Source organism: Telmatherina bonti, assembly GCF_933228915.1.
Source record: "Telmatherina bonti genome assembly, chromosome: 8".
NCBI lineage: Eukaryota > Metazoa > Chordata > Actinopteri > Atheriniformes > Telmatherinidae > Telmatherina > Telmatherina bonti.
The window spans coordinates 13589602-13604514 of NC_136626.1; the positions used below are offsets into that span (position 1 = coordinate 13589602).

The window sequence follows — 14913 nt, forward strand, 5'->3', positions numbered from 1 at the left end:
GTTTATAATGTTAATTAAAACTGAAATTGTGTCATTTTGTCTTCCACAGACTACTGACAGACATAAAATCTGTAAAAACGGTTTGATCAGTCATCTCTAAAAGTTGATTAGAAAGCTCATCTGGTTTCTTACAAAAGATGAAAAGGGAGCATTAAAGGAGGGGAACAAAATGTAACACACAAAGAGTCAAAATGAAGCGGTCTGATTTGTTGCTTTAGTCCTGCTTTTCAGCTTCATGTATGCACAGATGCAACCTATATGCTCAGAATGAAGGCGGCATTTCCAATGATAAATATGGACATTTGGTGATGCAGATGGTCCTCATCCATATCTCATATGCAGCCATATGATCATTACATGTTTAAATTACAAAACCAACACCTCCAGGGGAATTCATTGTACCGTAGAACATTTAAATAGGAAGCTGAGGGATGGATAGAGAGCAACAATAAATCACTGGCTGTGGTGGATTGTGTTTACATGTAGCACTCACCCCTGTGGACTTCCATTGCTGGCTATCTTAGACAGTTTGCTCATTGATTTGGAATAAGTCTCTTCAATGGCAGCCCTGCAATAACAGACACAAAACAGCAAAATAAATAAACTGATTCCAAGCCACGATGGTGCATATGTTGACTAAAAGATACACATCTTGCACTTATTGTTTGCTTGACAACGCAAAAGCTGCCAATAAAACAACAGGAAGACGAATGAGTGAATCTGAAAAAGCCTTCAGACTGGCAACATAATATCCTTTCATATCACATCTTCACACCACCATTGTTTCCATTAATGGCCTCATATGTTATGTTTCATATACTGAGCTATCTAAACAATGCAGGCTTACAGCACCCAAGCCAGAATCTCTGGGAGATAAGGACTAATTTGATCAGTGTTGGGTAAATGTTGCAACGAGTTTCACGAGGTTTGTAATAAAACTTTGATAACCATCTGCAGGCCCTGAAGAGAAAGAGAGGAGGAGCTCTGGTCCCAATGTCCTGCAGGGTAACCAGAGCAGCTCGCTTCTTAGAACAGAGAGCCATAAACAGACTGACAAACTTATTATTTATAAGAATCAGACATAGTTGTGTTGAAGGTTAAATTGTCACAAACAGGGTTTTTAATGGTATGAATAAAAAAATAAAAAAAAGTTTATATTTTGGATTGATGAGGAAGAACAAAGGTTATAAGTTTTCACTTGTTCACTGTCGCATATAAAGGTTTATTTTTTTACCTTTATTCTCACTTGTTAGTCACTGAAGTTTCCCTCATTTACAGCGACGGCGAGTTTACAGCAACAAACCATAAACACAGAACAATAAAATCCTAACAAACATACAAAACAAAATCAGATGACTTTGCATAGATAAATATAATTAAAAGTTTGAAATCAATGACATAGTAGTATAAAATAATTAACTACCAAATAACTATTTCTGCCAAGTTTGTCTATTCTACTTTATTACCATTAACAAGTTTATTGCTTTTAAGAACATAGTTTTAGCTAAACCGCCACTGTGTTTTCCGCTGATAACCACACAAAGACCATAAACTTTTTGCACAATTCTTAATCAGCAGATTTTTGTTTTGGTCCAAAAAGCAGCACAAAGAAAGTATAATTCAAACCACAGAAAAAACAAAACAAAAGGGGAGAAGGGGGTTAACACTTAGTTTCAAGTTAGAGCTTATGAATATCACAAGATAGAGTGTAATGTGATGATTGCAACATTTTTATTTAATTAACTTTAGTGCATAAGAAGAGTTCAGACTGCAACATCTTGTCAGGCACTGATGGATGGATGAATCACTGCAGGTTTGCACATCTTTAATAATTCAGATTGACTGAACAGGAACAGAAACAGTGGAGGGTAATGGATTTCATGCCTGCTGGTAACCCTGAAGTTCAATTTGAATGCTGTTTAATTAACCTCAAGAGTCAGGCACGTAGAAATCAGGCCTGTGCAAAAGAGTTTGCAGAAAAGTGTCTGCAAGTAGTAAACAAATCTATTTAAAAGGCATTTCTGACACATTAGACACAAACATATTCATAAGTAGAAAAGCATGCACCCTTGTGACCATGCTTCCTCTGTGTGCACAAACGTGTGCACGGGGCTGTGACGAAAACCTTTCCTCCGTGCTCACAGCTGCTCAACACATGCCCACTCACAAGGGTGAATTTTGAGACTCCTGCTGTCTCCTTTTTTAGATTTGTCGTTGTCATTTAAAGCAGCTGAACCTGAGCACTCGTTCTACCTGTCACAAGGTAAACCCAGCCTTTCAGACGGACACCACCTCGCCCTGAGGGACTTCATTCCGGAAGTGACAACAGAGATCCTGTTGATCTTAGCATATGTCCATTTAGTTTCTGCAGGAAGGAGGAGTCCAACTACATCTACAAGCTTTTTGTCTCAAATCAAACAGATTCAAATTTGTTTTGAACGAACAAGCAGTAGTAAGCTAAGTTGGATAAGTTACTCAATACATTATAAGAGTTTCAAACCAAAGCAGCGTGAGAACGCTGCCAAAAATCCCTCGACTGCAACCTCGCGACAATGTGGACAAAACTCTGAAAATGTAAAGTTTGAAACTCTGCAAAAACAAAAAGTCGTGCTGCACCCGGAGCTCACATACAAAAGATGTTTGCAGAAGATTTTAACACTTCCAAACTGACGTTTCAAGGTTTTAATACTTGTTGCAAACATGCACACGGCTGTTTTCACATCTCATATTACAATGTTTCGAAAGGTTTTTGAAAACTAATGTGGTGGGACGACAAAGCTACATTTGAAACTCTGGAAATGTTGACTTAGAAACAGCAAGGATGCAACATGAGGTCTGAATCTGAAAATGTGAGGCTGAAAAATTCAAGTACAAAATTAAACATGCAGAGATTCAAACTTTTAAACATTTAAAATACTTTCCAAGGTTTCAAAACTTTTATCACACTTGCAAAATTTTATTGCAGGTTTTTAATTTTCAAACCCTCACTTTTTTCTTTAGTTTCAGATCTTTGCAGGATTGTAATCAGATAATGTTGCGGCTCAGTTAGCTGCAAACTGTTACATCTGAAATGTCAAATCCAAGTGTTTTATATGTGCCATTACATTTCAGAACAGCCTTTTAGAAAGCGTATGGAGAGAGAGCTCAGTTTCTGTTCTTTCGTCCTGCTGGATCATATTTTTTTACCCACAGTGCTTCTATTTCATTTCCTGACTGCTGATTTGTTGTCTACTGCTGTCCAAGCAGATAAGTGCATTTCCCCTATGAGGAATGTGCACAAGCTCTCTGAATCAATGTCAGGATTATATCAGTGGGCTAACAGTGTGCTCTGTGTGTCGACTTCCAGCACTGAGATGACAAACCCCTGTGGGAACCTCTCCTCAGTGCAGACGCAGAGTTTTCAATATAACAAAGTATCCACTTGTGTGTAAAGAAATCAAAGGATCAATAACATAAAATTTTATATAACATTAAAAATATGTTTCAAAAGTATCTGTTCACTTTACTTGTATACCTTTAGTTTTTATTCTTTTAGAATGAAGCATTTATACCTAATTGAAGTTGTTCTACATTGGTGTTTATCAGCTCCGCTCCTACAGATGCACCATCCAGCAGGTTTTAGTGTTTCCCTGCTGCAACACACCTGACTCAAACCACTGGCTCATTAAAGCTTGCTACATCCTCCACAAGAAGCGAGAACTTTGTTCTTACACTTGAGGCCGCAAGAACAAGAAAAAAAAACCTTTTTTTCCCTGGTCAATTCATGCTCCACGAGGAGCTTCGTGCAACGGGGCAGGAATCACGAGCGGGGACTTTATGAACGCGGTTATTTTATATTTAACGAGAAACTTTAACCGCAGCAGGGCGGGTTGTGCATGTGTGATCTGCTTTTGTGTGTTTGTGTGTGTTTAAATGCCACATGTCTGCTTCATGCCTTTCCGTGTAAACAATGAACACCTCAAATGCCCAACCAATCACACAATACTTCTCAGTCCACAGGAGAAGAAAGTTCTGAGAACAAAATGATGTTATTTTCTTTTCTGAGGGACTCGAGAACAAGAAAAAGGTTCTCGCTTCTCATGGAGTATGGAGCCGGCTTCACAAGCTGGAGCAGAAGTTGACAGGTTGTTGGAGAACCTGTTCATTTGAACCAGATGTGTTGTACCAGGTAAACAGTAAAACCTGCAGGGTGGTTGATCTGAAAGAGCAGGGTTGGTGAACACTGGTCTATATACATGGCAGCATTTTTATAACGGTGTCTCTGAATGGACAAACATCTGAGTGAAGTGAGAACCCACTGAGATTTAAAACGACAGTAGCATCTTTAAAAATTGATTCCCAAATTCATATGGTCTTGTTTAAGGTGCACTGTCTACTGGCCTTCATCAGGGAGTCGTAAGATTTGAGGGGTTTAAGGTGATCCAGAAGGAATTCTGCACCTATAATGAAACAGCAAACCTTCCACAGAAAATCAGAGGAAAAACTACAAAGAACTATAAACATGGAGGATGCCCAATTACACCTGGAGATTGCAGAATTTAACATGCCATGATGCTCCTATTTAAACCACAAAATACTCGTACCAATAACCAAACAATATCTCACATCTTAATCATGTTCCACTCATCTGTTTGACAAAGGCCGATGGGCTGAAATACATCTGTGTTTTTAAATTTTGCTTTGACAATGTCATAGAAGTAAAGGTATTTTAAGTATTTTTAAAGGAGAATGTGTTGGAGTTGTTTGTGCTATGCAGAACAGGAACACTGTTCAGGATAAACAATGCGTTAAAAGGCAGACAGAAAAAGATAGTACACATAAATCCACATTTGGAGGTAGTTTCCTGTATTGCAGTAATCACTGCAGCTGAGATCACTGAATCCATTCCCAAATGAAACCATGTTTACATCTGGAAGAATTTTGGCCACCAATGACCAGTGTCCATTCACGACCGTGTCTGGCATTTCAGATCATTTCTATGCATCTTTACAACTCCATGCTAGTAATTCTGATAAACTGTACCTTGAAGATGACATGAAATTCTGTCAGACACTATTCTTATATGGAGGATACGCATCTAGTTGTGGCAGCATGAATAATCTTATACTGCGATTTTAATTTTTTACTATACTAATGTGTTTTATCGGTCTTACCAGTTTCAGAACGACAAAAATTTAAAAAGGGTCTTAGAGATGCCATTTTCTGCCTAAATATTAACAAAAAGCAAGATCAGACTTACCACATTCTCAGCGCAGATAAAGAAAACTCATTTAAATGACTGGGACTAAAATGTACTGGTTCACTGATTTAGGAATAATCCAATTAAAGCATATGAATTTAGAAGTTACTGTAATTTAAAGGCTGAATTAGTATCAGGCGTCTCCAATCAACAACACAATCAGGTGTGTGTGGGCATCTCATTTCACCAACAGAACAGGGATTTCTCAAAGTCTGATACACACAACAAGTTTGTGGAACATGGCACGAAGAAAAACAACTTAAGACAGGAAGAACTTCGCTGAAGTTGCTTCAAAAGGAAAGAAAAAATCCAGAGTTTACACTTTTATTTTCAGACAACTGTCACTTCAGGAAAAATGTGAAATAATCTGCAAGATCACAATGTAATAAAGGTTAATAAATAGCCCTAGGGGTGGGAAAATTGAATATCAGGATTTTTTGTAATTCTAAAATCTATTTTTTTGTTGTTGAAAAAAATCCCTTTTTTTTTTTTTTTTTTTTTTTTAAATGAAGATAATCCATTATGAAATTTTTGTCATTTTTATTGTATTTATTGATCTTTTTACTTGTCTTCTTGGGCTTTATAGCAGCAGAATGATGATCAGGGTACTGTGTTGTTTTTTCCTAATTAAAATCAAGAAAAATGTGCTTTTTTTTCTAGTCTGCAAAAATCAGCAATATTGAGGAATTGTGAGTATCGCAATTTAAATCAAATTGGCAAAATAATCGCAATCGAATTGGGACTAAAGCATATCGTCACATCCCTACCATACACTTTATATTTATTTTGGTATTTATTTTATAATATGTGAATGAAGATTATTAATTTGCTGTGATGCAGAAGTTTCTCAACTAAAAGCCTGAAATTATTATGTGAAACATGAAATCAGGTTATAAGCTGAATCTAATAACCCTGTTTGACTTGAGATCGAAACAAAGGCAACTGGGATAAAATGATCATGTGGATTGTGGTGATAAGCAGCCCACTCCAGTCCACTAACCAGCAGTAATGCAGCTTCAAACTGGCTGCTAACCAGCGAGACAACCCAAAAGGTGGAAAAATGGTTTTGGTTTTTGTTATTATTACTACATAGACCTCCCAACAGACTGAGGAAGGAAATTGAGCAGAAAATTGCTGCAGCAAATGAGAATCACAAACGTGGGGGTGAAACAAACTGAACTCTTGATTTTCCCAAGCTGTGGAAGAAGCTGATAAAAAAAGGCCCACTGCATCAGTAAAATTAGTTTTACTGATGTTTAGTTTGAGGTTTAGTTTAGAACTGAGGTTTAGTTTCAGTAAAATGATCATGATCAGATAGCCATCAGTCATTCAACACCAAAATGGGAAACATGACTAATTTATTTCATCTAAAAAAAACAGGCATCACTTCAGCAGCCGTGTAGAACGTATGCAAACTGATTCGCTGCATGAGTTGTTACTATGCAAGCATTAAAAACACACTACAAAACTTTTGTTATTTTGTCCTGCTATCAACGGCTAATTCAGCATCCATATTTCCTACATGACCTACATGATCTGTTAGCTCTCTCCAACCCGCAAAAGTTGCTTTTACAATGGCTCGTTTTGTCTCTTTCTCTCTTTTAAGCTTCTTGCATTTCTTTCCTGAATCAACGACAGTGCACGTTCATAACAGCCAGTGTGTTTTCTAGCGTGTCACGTAAAACTGCTGCAACGTCTCGCAGCGACCCGGATGAAAAAGTTGTAAATGTGGTTTCTGAGCCTTGGACCGCTGCTGGACAGCAGGAGCTCCAGAAACAAACATACATGATGAGTCTTAAAAGACACACATAAGAATAAAAAAGTTTTGAAAGCATTCAAAACAAAGCAGTCTCCTTGAAATTGTTGCCATTGCATATCCAGAAACAAAGTTATTTCCAAGTGCTATTTTAAAAAGCTGAATTTGGCATCATCACGTTGTGAAACGCAGAATTAGGCTGGAAGCGACACAGGCCACCTTTCAACTGCGTATATACACATTAACATCTCACTGAGCATCGGTACATCAAGCGAGAGTAGGGTCAATGTTTTCAGCAGAATAATAACAATAGTCATAATAAAAAAAAATATTTCTGCGTTTTATTAATAAATATCAGATGAAATAAACCGACTTGATTCAGAATTAATCCTTTTTATCCCTCAGCTTGAACAATAAGTGTTCATTAGTTCATCAAACCTTTAGAATAGATGTTTAATACCTTCTGAAGATTACACACGGTGTTAAACTCTTTACATTGTGCTAACACTGCGTCTAACAGCTGTGGCTAAACTGTGACTTTACACGATGTTTCCAGCTAATAATCAGTTTAGATAAATAAGTTCTTCAAGAATATTTAAAGCCAGAAGTTGGCCGATACTCTCATCCCGGGTTGTGATTGATGAACTTCAAACGTTCTCTCAAGTAACAAGTCAAAAATGAAGAATTTCCACCATCACCGCCTCACACACAACTATACACAAATACGCACAAACCTTACCTCTCTCGGACAAACTCGGCTAGCTCCTTGGTTGCCAGCTGGCCGTGCTTCATGTTGTGGTAAAGCACGTCAAAGCCTGCATTCTTCTCCCCCTGCAGCAAAACAAACAAAACACACAAACCTGTCTGCTCCAAATCCAGAAACAGCAAACTGACATGCTAACACGTAACAGTGATCTCAGCTCGTGCTTCAACACACATCAACTATCTTTATTATTCAGCACATAATAAACATGTTTAAAACTAACAGATAAAAGTATCTTGTGAGTTATTGACTTTTTGACAGGAAAATATGCATGTGACTGACCCACTTATTGTTTCTTTTAGGACTCTAGTGCTTCACGGCTTCACCGTGACAAGCAGCAAATCATTTTACTGATTTACAAGTGGGTTGAAATGTGACATGACCTTTCAGTCTGAGGCTGCTTAAAAACAACAACAAAAAACATATCTGATTTATGACCAATTATGACAGATAAGTGGGTCTAATTGAAAAAAATAGATGGTCAAAACTGTTTTTCCTGTAATAGCATATTAGGAAAAACACAAGTTCTATTTAGATACCAGCATCTGGTCATGAAATATCCTCAGTACCTGCTCCAAAAAGACACAACACTATATTTTGTCCCTTTTTGGCCAAAATGCCGGGTTTTACTGGAATAAGCCTTTTGAATGGTAATCCCTTGAAGAAAAGGGGCATCTTGCCCCTGTAAAAGTAGGGTAGGGCAGGAAATGGCATCGGGCCTTGGACGGCTCAATGTCAGCACAGTCACTAACTCAGGTCGGGTATCTGATATGAACAACTAACTTCAGTTCTACAATGTAAATGTAGATGTGGTGAGCAAGTCAAGTTTTTCTTTCTCTGGAGCATCCTCTTGGTTTTGTGAAAAACAAAGAGCTGTATTAACACTTTGAGTGGAAAAACTCATCAAATTTTAGTTTTTTCATATATTTTAGACTCAGTGGGATTTGAACTGCGTCACACCAGTCTGATGATCATCTGTCGAGAACAAACTGGGGCCAACATCACTCGGTTGGTACCATCAAGATGTTAGAAAACCACAGCAGGTTGTTCCTGGCAAGAGTTGCTTACCTTGCAGCTGAACAGATTTAACACAGACTACATCACACCTTATATCCATCACTGCTGTAGTCACACAAAACCCTCTAAAATGACCTTGCATAAGTGAAGTTAATCTCAAAATGTGTGGTTGAGAAAAGCGCGACGGTGTCAGATCTTCAGCCACACCACATTCTGCCGTCAACAGAGCTGCTTGTGCAGACAGAAACACAGACAGCTGCTTCTCGGGAACTAAAAATATCCCACTGAAGGAGAGCAGACCCTTTCCCAGGTACCAGGGGAATGGCTGGAATGTCAAGGAAGGGTTGCCTATAACCACCCACCCACCCACACCCACACACACACACACACACAAAAACCCTGCAGAGTAAGCAAACAAAGCAGAAGTAGACATCCAGACTGAGCGATTGGCTCCTTTTGGTCAAGAAGAGAAATAGTCATCACAGAAGGCATCTCTTGTTGATGATGAGATCTGACATCCAGCTAGTCTGTCAATGAAACGGCAATGCTAACAATCCCGTCCCGTGAGCTTGTTTCCATGATGACGGGGAAAAGAGAGAGAAAGAGGAAGCATCAGTCGGCAGAATTTAAACTAAAAGAGTTAAACGTTTGTAGATGAGAAAATTCTGCATTGTGACAATATTTCTGCCTCTGTGAATGTCTAGAGAAGATTTCTGATAAGGTTTGGGTTCATGTTAGAGGAATTTTAATCATATAAGAGGATAGGCTTTGAAATAAAAATAAAAGGTCTATTACACACTAATGAGTAAGTGATCTCTGCATTAGTTTTTTTCTGATCGTCAACAAAAGATATTCCAGCTGTATTTAAGGTAAGTGATGTTTAAAGATGTTTCTGATATTTATGGGGTCAGCAGGTTGGTCTTAACTTTAATAAATCTGATCTGAGAAAATAATCTAGTTTGATATGAAAATAAATTTTCTCATGATAAATGGTAGGAAACTAAAAATTTACCACAAATATTTGCATGTTTTGAGTCTAATTTTGATCAGCGAAAGAGCAGTTCTTCAGATCTCAGCCATACCAAACACCGCAGGGCTTTTTTTCATTGCTTATAAAACCTGAAGATTAAAACCAGTATCAACCCTTAAAACAACCATTTATAACATGCATCACAGTGAGAAGTTGGAAATAAAGTTGCATTTCTGTTTAAATTTTAATTTAAATACAGTGACAATTATAGTTAAATTTATCTTCCTTTCTCCTTCTCGACAAATTGAACTGAATTATTTGTACTATTTCTTGAGTGCTTTGACATCTATTATTCAACAACAGTTTAACGGAGCTCCTTCTGGCTGTTTATTATCAGGGGTTTGCCTTAAAAAAAAAAAAAAAAAAAACCCTGACCACAACTCTCTTGGTTTAGAAACTTCCTTCCAGCTGGCGAATGCCTTCTGTTGAAATGCTACCCTCACCAGACTGCCAGGTTATGCTTCAAAGCACACACACTCCTGCCTCTCCAGAGCTGCAACACAGCACCTGTCCGCCTCTCTGGCAGAGCAGTCAGCTGGCTGCATACAAAGAGCTTGTCTGTTGTCGTCCTAAAAGGGTGTGTACACATGTTTGATCATAACACTCAATAGAGACGTTCGTGGATTATTTGCAAAGGCAAATAAAAACACTGCGATGAGAGCTATGTGCAAATTCACTGGAAAAGCATTTCAACTACAAAGGCGCATTATATTGTAAAAAAAAAAAACCATTTACTTATGATCCAAAGCAGGACTGATCTTTTTCGGATAGCTGCCGAAAATACTCCATTGTAAACTACAAAGATGGAGAAAGTGGTTTTAAAAGTTCAGCACCAGCTAATGACAGTGGTCAGTCTGATGTCTAGATGGGAAACATTTGTAAACTTCAGCGCCGCCTTTTTAAAACCATCATTTTACCACTTTTCACTTATCAAGTGTCTACATACAAAGTTTCAACAACTATGTAAACAACATGTCATTTTTAACTCATTGGCTGCCAAAGACGCTAAAAGATGTTAAAAGACGTGATATTGTGGATGATTTGGTAAATTTTTATTTACTTTTGAAGTCTTGCAGGTTCTGTGGAAAGCCATTTTGGCCATGTGTGCGCATGACGCGGCGTTTTGGGCGCACACTCCGAGCGTACACCCAACATGTTGTGAATGAGCTCTGAGTGCACACCTACAAAGACACCCTCACAGCCAAACCCCAACAAATCGGCCATCCATGTAGGCCCAGAACTAAATATTCTGCACATCCTGAACGATGAGCCCAAAATGCTCCAAGATGCACACAGGAAGCAGCTCTCTGTTATAACAATGGCTGGCAGCCAGCAAACTAATATATCGTCTCCATATTCATCATTTTAAAGCTGGATGAGCCTCTCGGTGTGCGCACTGCTATTCTAGGACAACTCAGGTCTTAAACACAGTTTTATTTTTATTTTAGTTTTATTGTGTCATTTAAATGTTTTATTCATTCATTCATCTTTATATACAAAAAAGGTATACAATATTTATCACTTCTCACATGTATATTGCTTTGGATAAAAGCATCAGCCAAATGACTGTAGAATAAAATAAAATAAAATAAAATAAAGAAATGATTTGAAAATCTCACTAACCATTATTTTACTCCCATTACCATTTTACCATTCATGGACTATATTAACTAATTCTGGCAGCAACACAACACAAAAGCTGAAACAGGATGAAGTTTACCAGGATGTTGTTTTAGAAGAGGAACGCTGCCACATTTACCACAGAAAGTGTCTCAGTCTCAACATATGATATATAATTTATGACCTATTGGGAATAAAATATGACAGGCATGTAGTCAGGTGAAGCCATCCAAAGTGTCCTTGTGGAAGACACTCAATCCTGCATTGCCCCCCTGAGTGTGTTTGTAATTGGATGAATATTTAATGTAAAGCGCTGTGAGTAGTCCGTATGACTTGAAAAGGGCTATATAAGTATCAGTACATTTACCATTTAGTGTTGGATTAGCCACAGTGGGCTTCCTTTTGTTTTTTCACAGTCTTAAAAAGAAAAGAGCGGACCTCCATGTCAGGTTCATAAACAAAGGACTTTTATCTGCAGCCATGCCAGTGTGTATGGAGGGGAAAAAAGGTCAATTTTGTCAGTCCAGTTAGTTGAGAATTGATAGAATCACAGGACTCGTGTTTCAAGTCTTCACTTAAGATTTTTCCCCTCCATTGCAGTTACTGTTGGGACCACTGGCAAAATACATTATATATATTTATATATCATATGTATGATACGCTCGCCACACACGGTGGTAATATAACTGAGGGCACTTTGTTCTGGTGTTCAACAGGCACTTTATGTGTCTTAAGTTTTTAATTGTAAAGCTGAAACAGGAAACTCTTTACGAAGGCCTGCTAATTTCCAGGTTTTCTTACAGTCAACAATAAATAACGTGATGGAAAAACTAACCCCAACAATGGGTATTTCATGTACCGTAAGCTAAAAAATGCTCATTTTTTTGTTATTATTCTTCTTTCGCCTAAATATTAAGACTGACCTTTTCAGTATAAATAAGATTTGATGCACAATTGAGAAAAAAATCCTTAAAACACTGAAAGATGGATTAACATATTTGAGTTGTACTGCTACACCAGTACAACTCTTAAACATTAAGAGTCTACAAGTCCATTAAATTGTTCATCTAGTTCATTACCAGACAGATGCAAAACAGCATGGTGTGAGTGTTTGAGTTTGCAGGGTTTTGATTGATCAAGTGGATGAAAGATGGAATTTTGTGGAACCGAATCATGACAAGGAATCTCATTTCACATTACTCGAGACCCCAAAACTCACCGACAGTCCTCAAGTGCATTAATGTATTCTAAAATCCTTTAGTGAATGGAAATCCTTCATGTCTGATATATGCAAGCCCCCTCTTCTCTGCCCTCTTGCTGATCTCTTTTTCATCAATTAAGTTGACCGTTTTGGTCATGCATGATGAAATCCATTACCATGACAATGAGGACAACGATGGGAGAGGAGACGGGAGGAACTTGAGGGGGATGTTTAAGGGGAGGTGTAAAATTTGTGAGTGTGGACAAGTTTCTCATGAGGACTTAGTGGGCCTCTAAGGATGGCTAGAGATTTTCTTTCATTAGTAAAGGAGGACGGTTGCGCAGAGAAAAGATCTTATCTGAGTAAATCAGAGACTAGAACTAGACTGTTAAGTGGATCGCATCTCTCTGTCTGGTCTTTAAGTTTTGAAAAGTAGACGTATTGACAGTGGGTTCAGCTGGGGGTCAGATCTGCTGAGTGGAAGAGAGAAAACACAATCTTACATGAATGTGAAAAAGCATTTTTTTTTGTCTATTTTATTTTGTACCGCACAGAATGAATATTATACAACTTGCTGATATGGAACCTCATTGCCAAGCTGTGGTACAGTCCAGTTATTCTTATTATTCTTTCCACACTAACAAGGTATTTACTTACAATTGTCATCACATGCTATGATATTTTATGTAGTCATTTCCTATTTAAAAAAAAAAAACTAGCTAACAAAAAGCAACAGAGGGGTTACATCAAAGTATTTCCCAATGCAGAGAGACCAGTTCAGACACTTGCTCACAACATTATTGGAAAATAAAGATTAATTTCATCCTAAAATTCTCACAAATTTACCAATATTTACTTTGGAAAAGATAAATATATGATCACTTTTAAAGAAGAATAAAAATAGATGGTCTATTACAGTTTTTAAACTAATATTTTTCACTATAAATTAACATTTTCTAAGAATTGTGAGCAATTGTCTATTTTTCTTTAAAGCTGGGGTAGGTAATCTTGCTCACAGACATTTTTCTTTTACACTGTGTGAAGTGGTTCCTCGTCCTGGTAGGAGTCTGTACATTTTGTTATCATGAACAATAAGAAATATAGTTAGACCCCTCAGTTTACTGTAAATCTGTAAAAACTCTAACCAATCAAAAGATTCGGTCCTAAATGGCGTTTTTCATTTCTTGTATTTCTTAAGCTTCTTTTTCTGGCTGTCCTCCTCCCGCAGCGCATACCTGATAGCCAAACCCTGCATATAAACAGCGTGTTAGGATGAAAATACAAAGTAGTGAAGAAGAAACTCTGAACGCAAACATGGCTGAGAAAATGCAGGAAGGATTTCCCCGAGCTAGTTTGGTTTATTTGCCTCCCACTGTTTAACAGCCGAGAAAGAGAAAATCGTTGGTGAAAAAAGCTGCGAATAAGAAAGCCTTGGATCACGCAGAGAGCAAAGCCAGAGGGGGAGGAGCCAAGACAGGGCGCCACTTTCACATCTTGCTAGCTCCTCAACATTACCTACCCCAGCTTTAAGTGTTGTGAGCGAACGTCTTGTGAACAGTTGTCATTTAATCAAGACACCGTACTGCTGTTGTTTGTTAGTGTTAATACTTACTCCCAACAGTCACCACAGGATGACCATCAGGCACATGTCCAGACAGAGATACTTATGAATATTCATGACATTTTCATTGGGATATAAAGATTTCCATAGCAAAACAGTCTTCTTAAAAGTTGAAGAATTCACCGTCAAGCCAACCTGATCATGACTGAGGAACTGATCTACTCCAGTTTTTAAACAGATTTTTGTCATTTGTTTAAGAAAAGTTGCTCAGACAATTTAAAGACCACAATTCCTCTAAAGATCTTTAGAGGTTCAGACAAGACAGTCCTCTAATAAGCTTTGTGGTTCCACATATTTCTTAGTAAAAACATTTTAAACGTTTGATGCTGCAGATCTGCAAAAGAAACATAAGCAAAGATATTTTCTAATTTTATAAATGAGCAGATAAATTTCTCTGACACGGTCATTCAGTGTGTGTGTTGTCTTCATGAAACTGTGCGAGTGTTTGCGTCTCTAGGGCTACAACTTTTTAAAGCGCTCTCACTTGCTTATAATTAGACACATCTGAAGACTTCCCCTCAGGCTCGTGTGAAACTAATTACAGGCAGTGAAACAACCTGAGCTCAGCTCAGCTCTGGGCTGCAGGGTCTTGCTCACATGTTGCTCACCACATCAAGTAATACATCTTCATCTTCATTTTAATAGGCTGTGCTATGTCGCTGATGC

At 37.9% G+C, this 14913-nt stretch overlaps 1 protein-coding gene across 3 annotated transcripts in view; it reads right to left on the minus strand.

Annotated features, from left to right (window-relative positions):
* The window catches only part of fcho1 (FCH and mu domain containing endocytic adaptor 1), a 56898-nt gene that overhangs the window by 23215 nt on the left and 18770 nt on the right, over positions 1-14913 (minus strand). For all 3 annotated transcript variants that reach the window (XM_079244824.1, XM_079244822.1, XM_079244823.1), the window contains 2 exons: positions 7735-7826; positions 494-568 (listed from right to left, as the gene is read on the minus strand). In XM_079244824.1, the coding sequence (XP_079100950.1) occupies positions 494-568; positions 7735-7826 (167 nt within the window). The remainder of the gene's footprint in view (positions 1-493; positions 569-7734; positions 7827-14913) is intronic.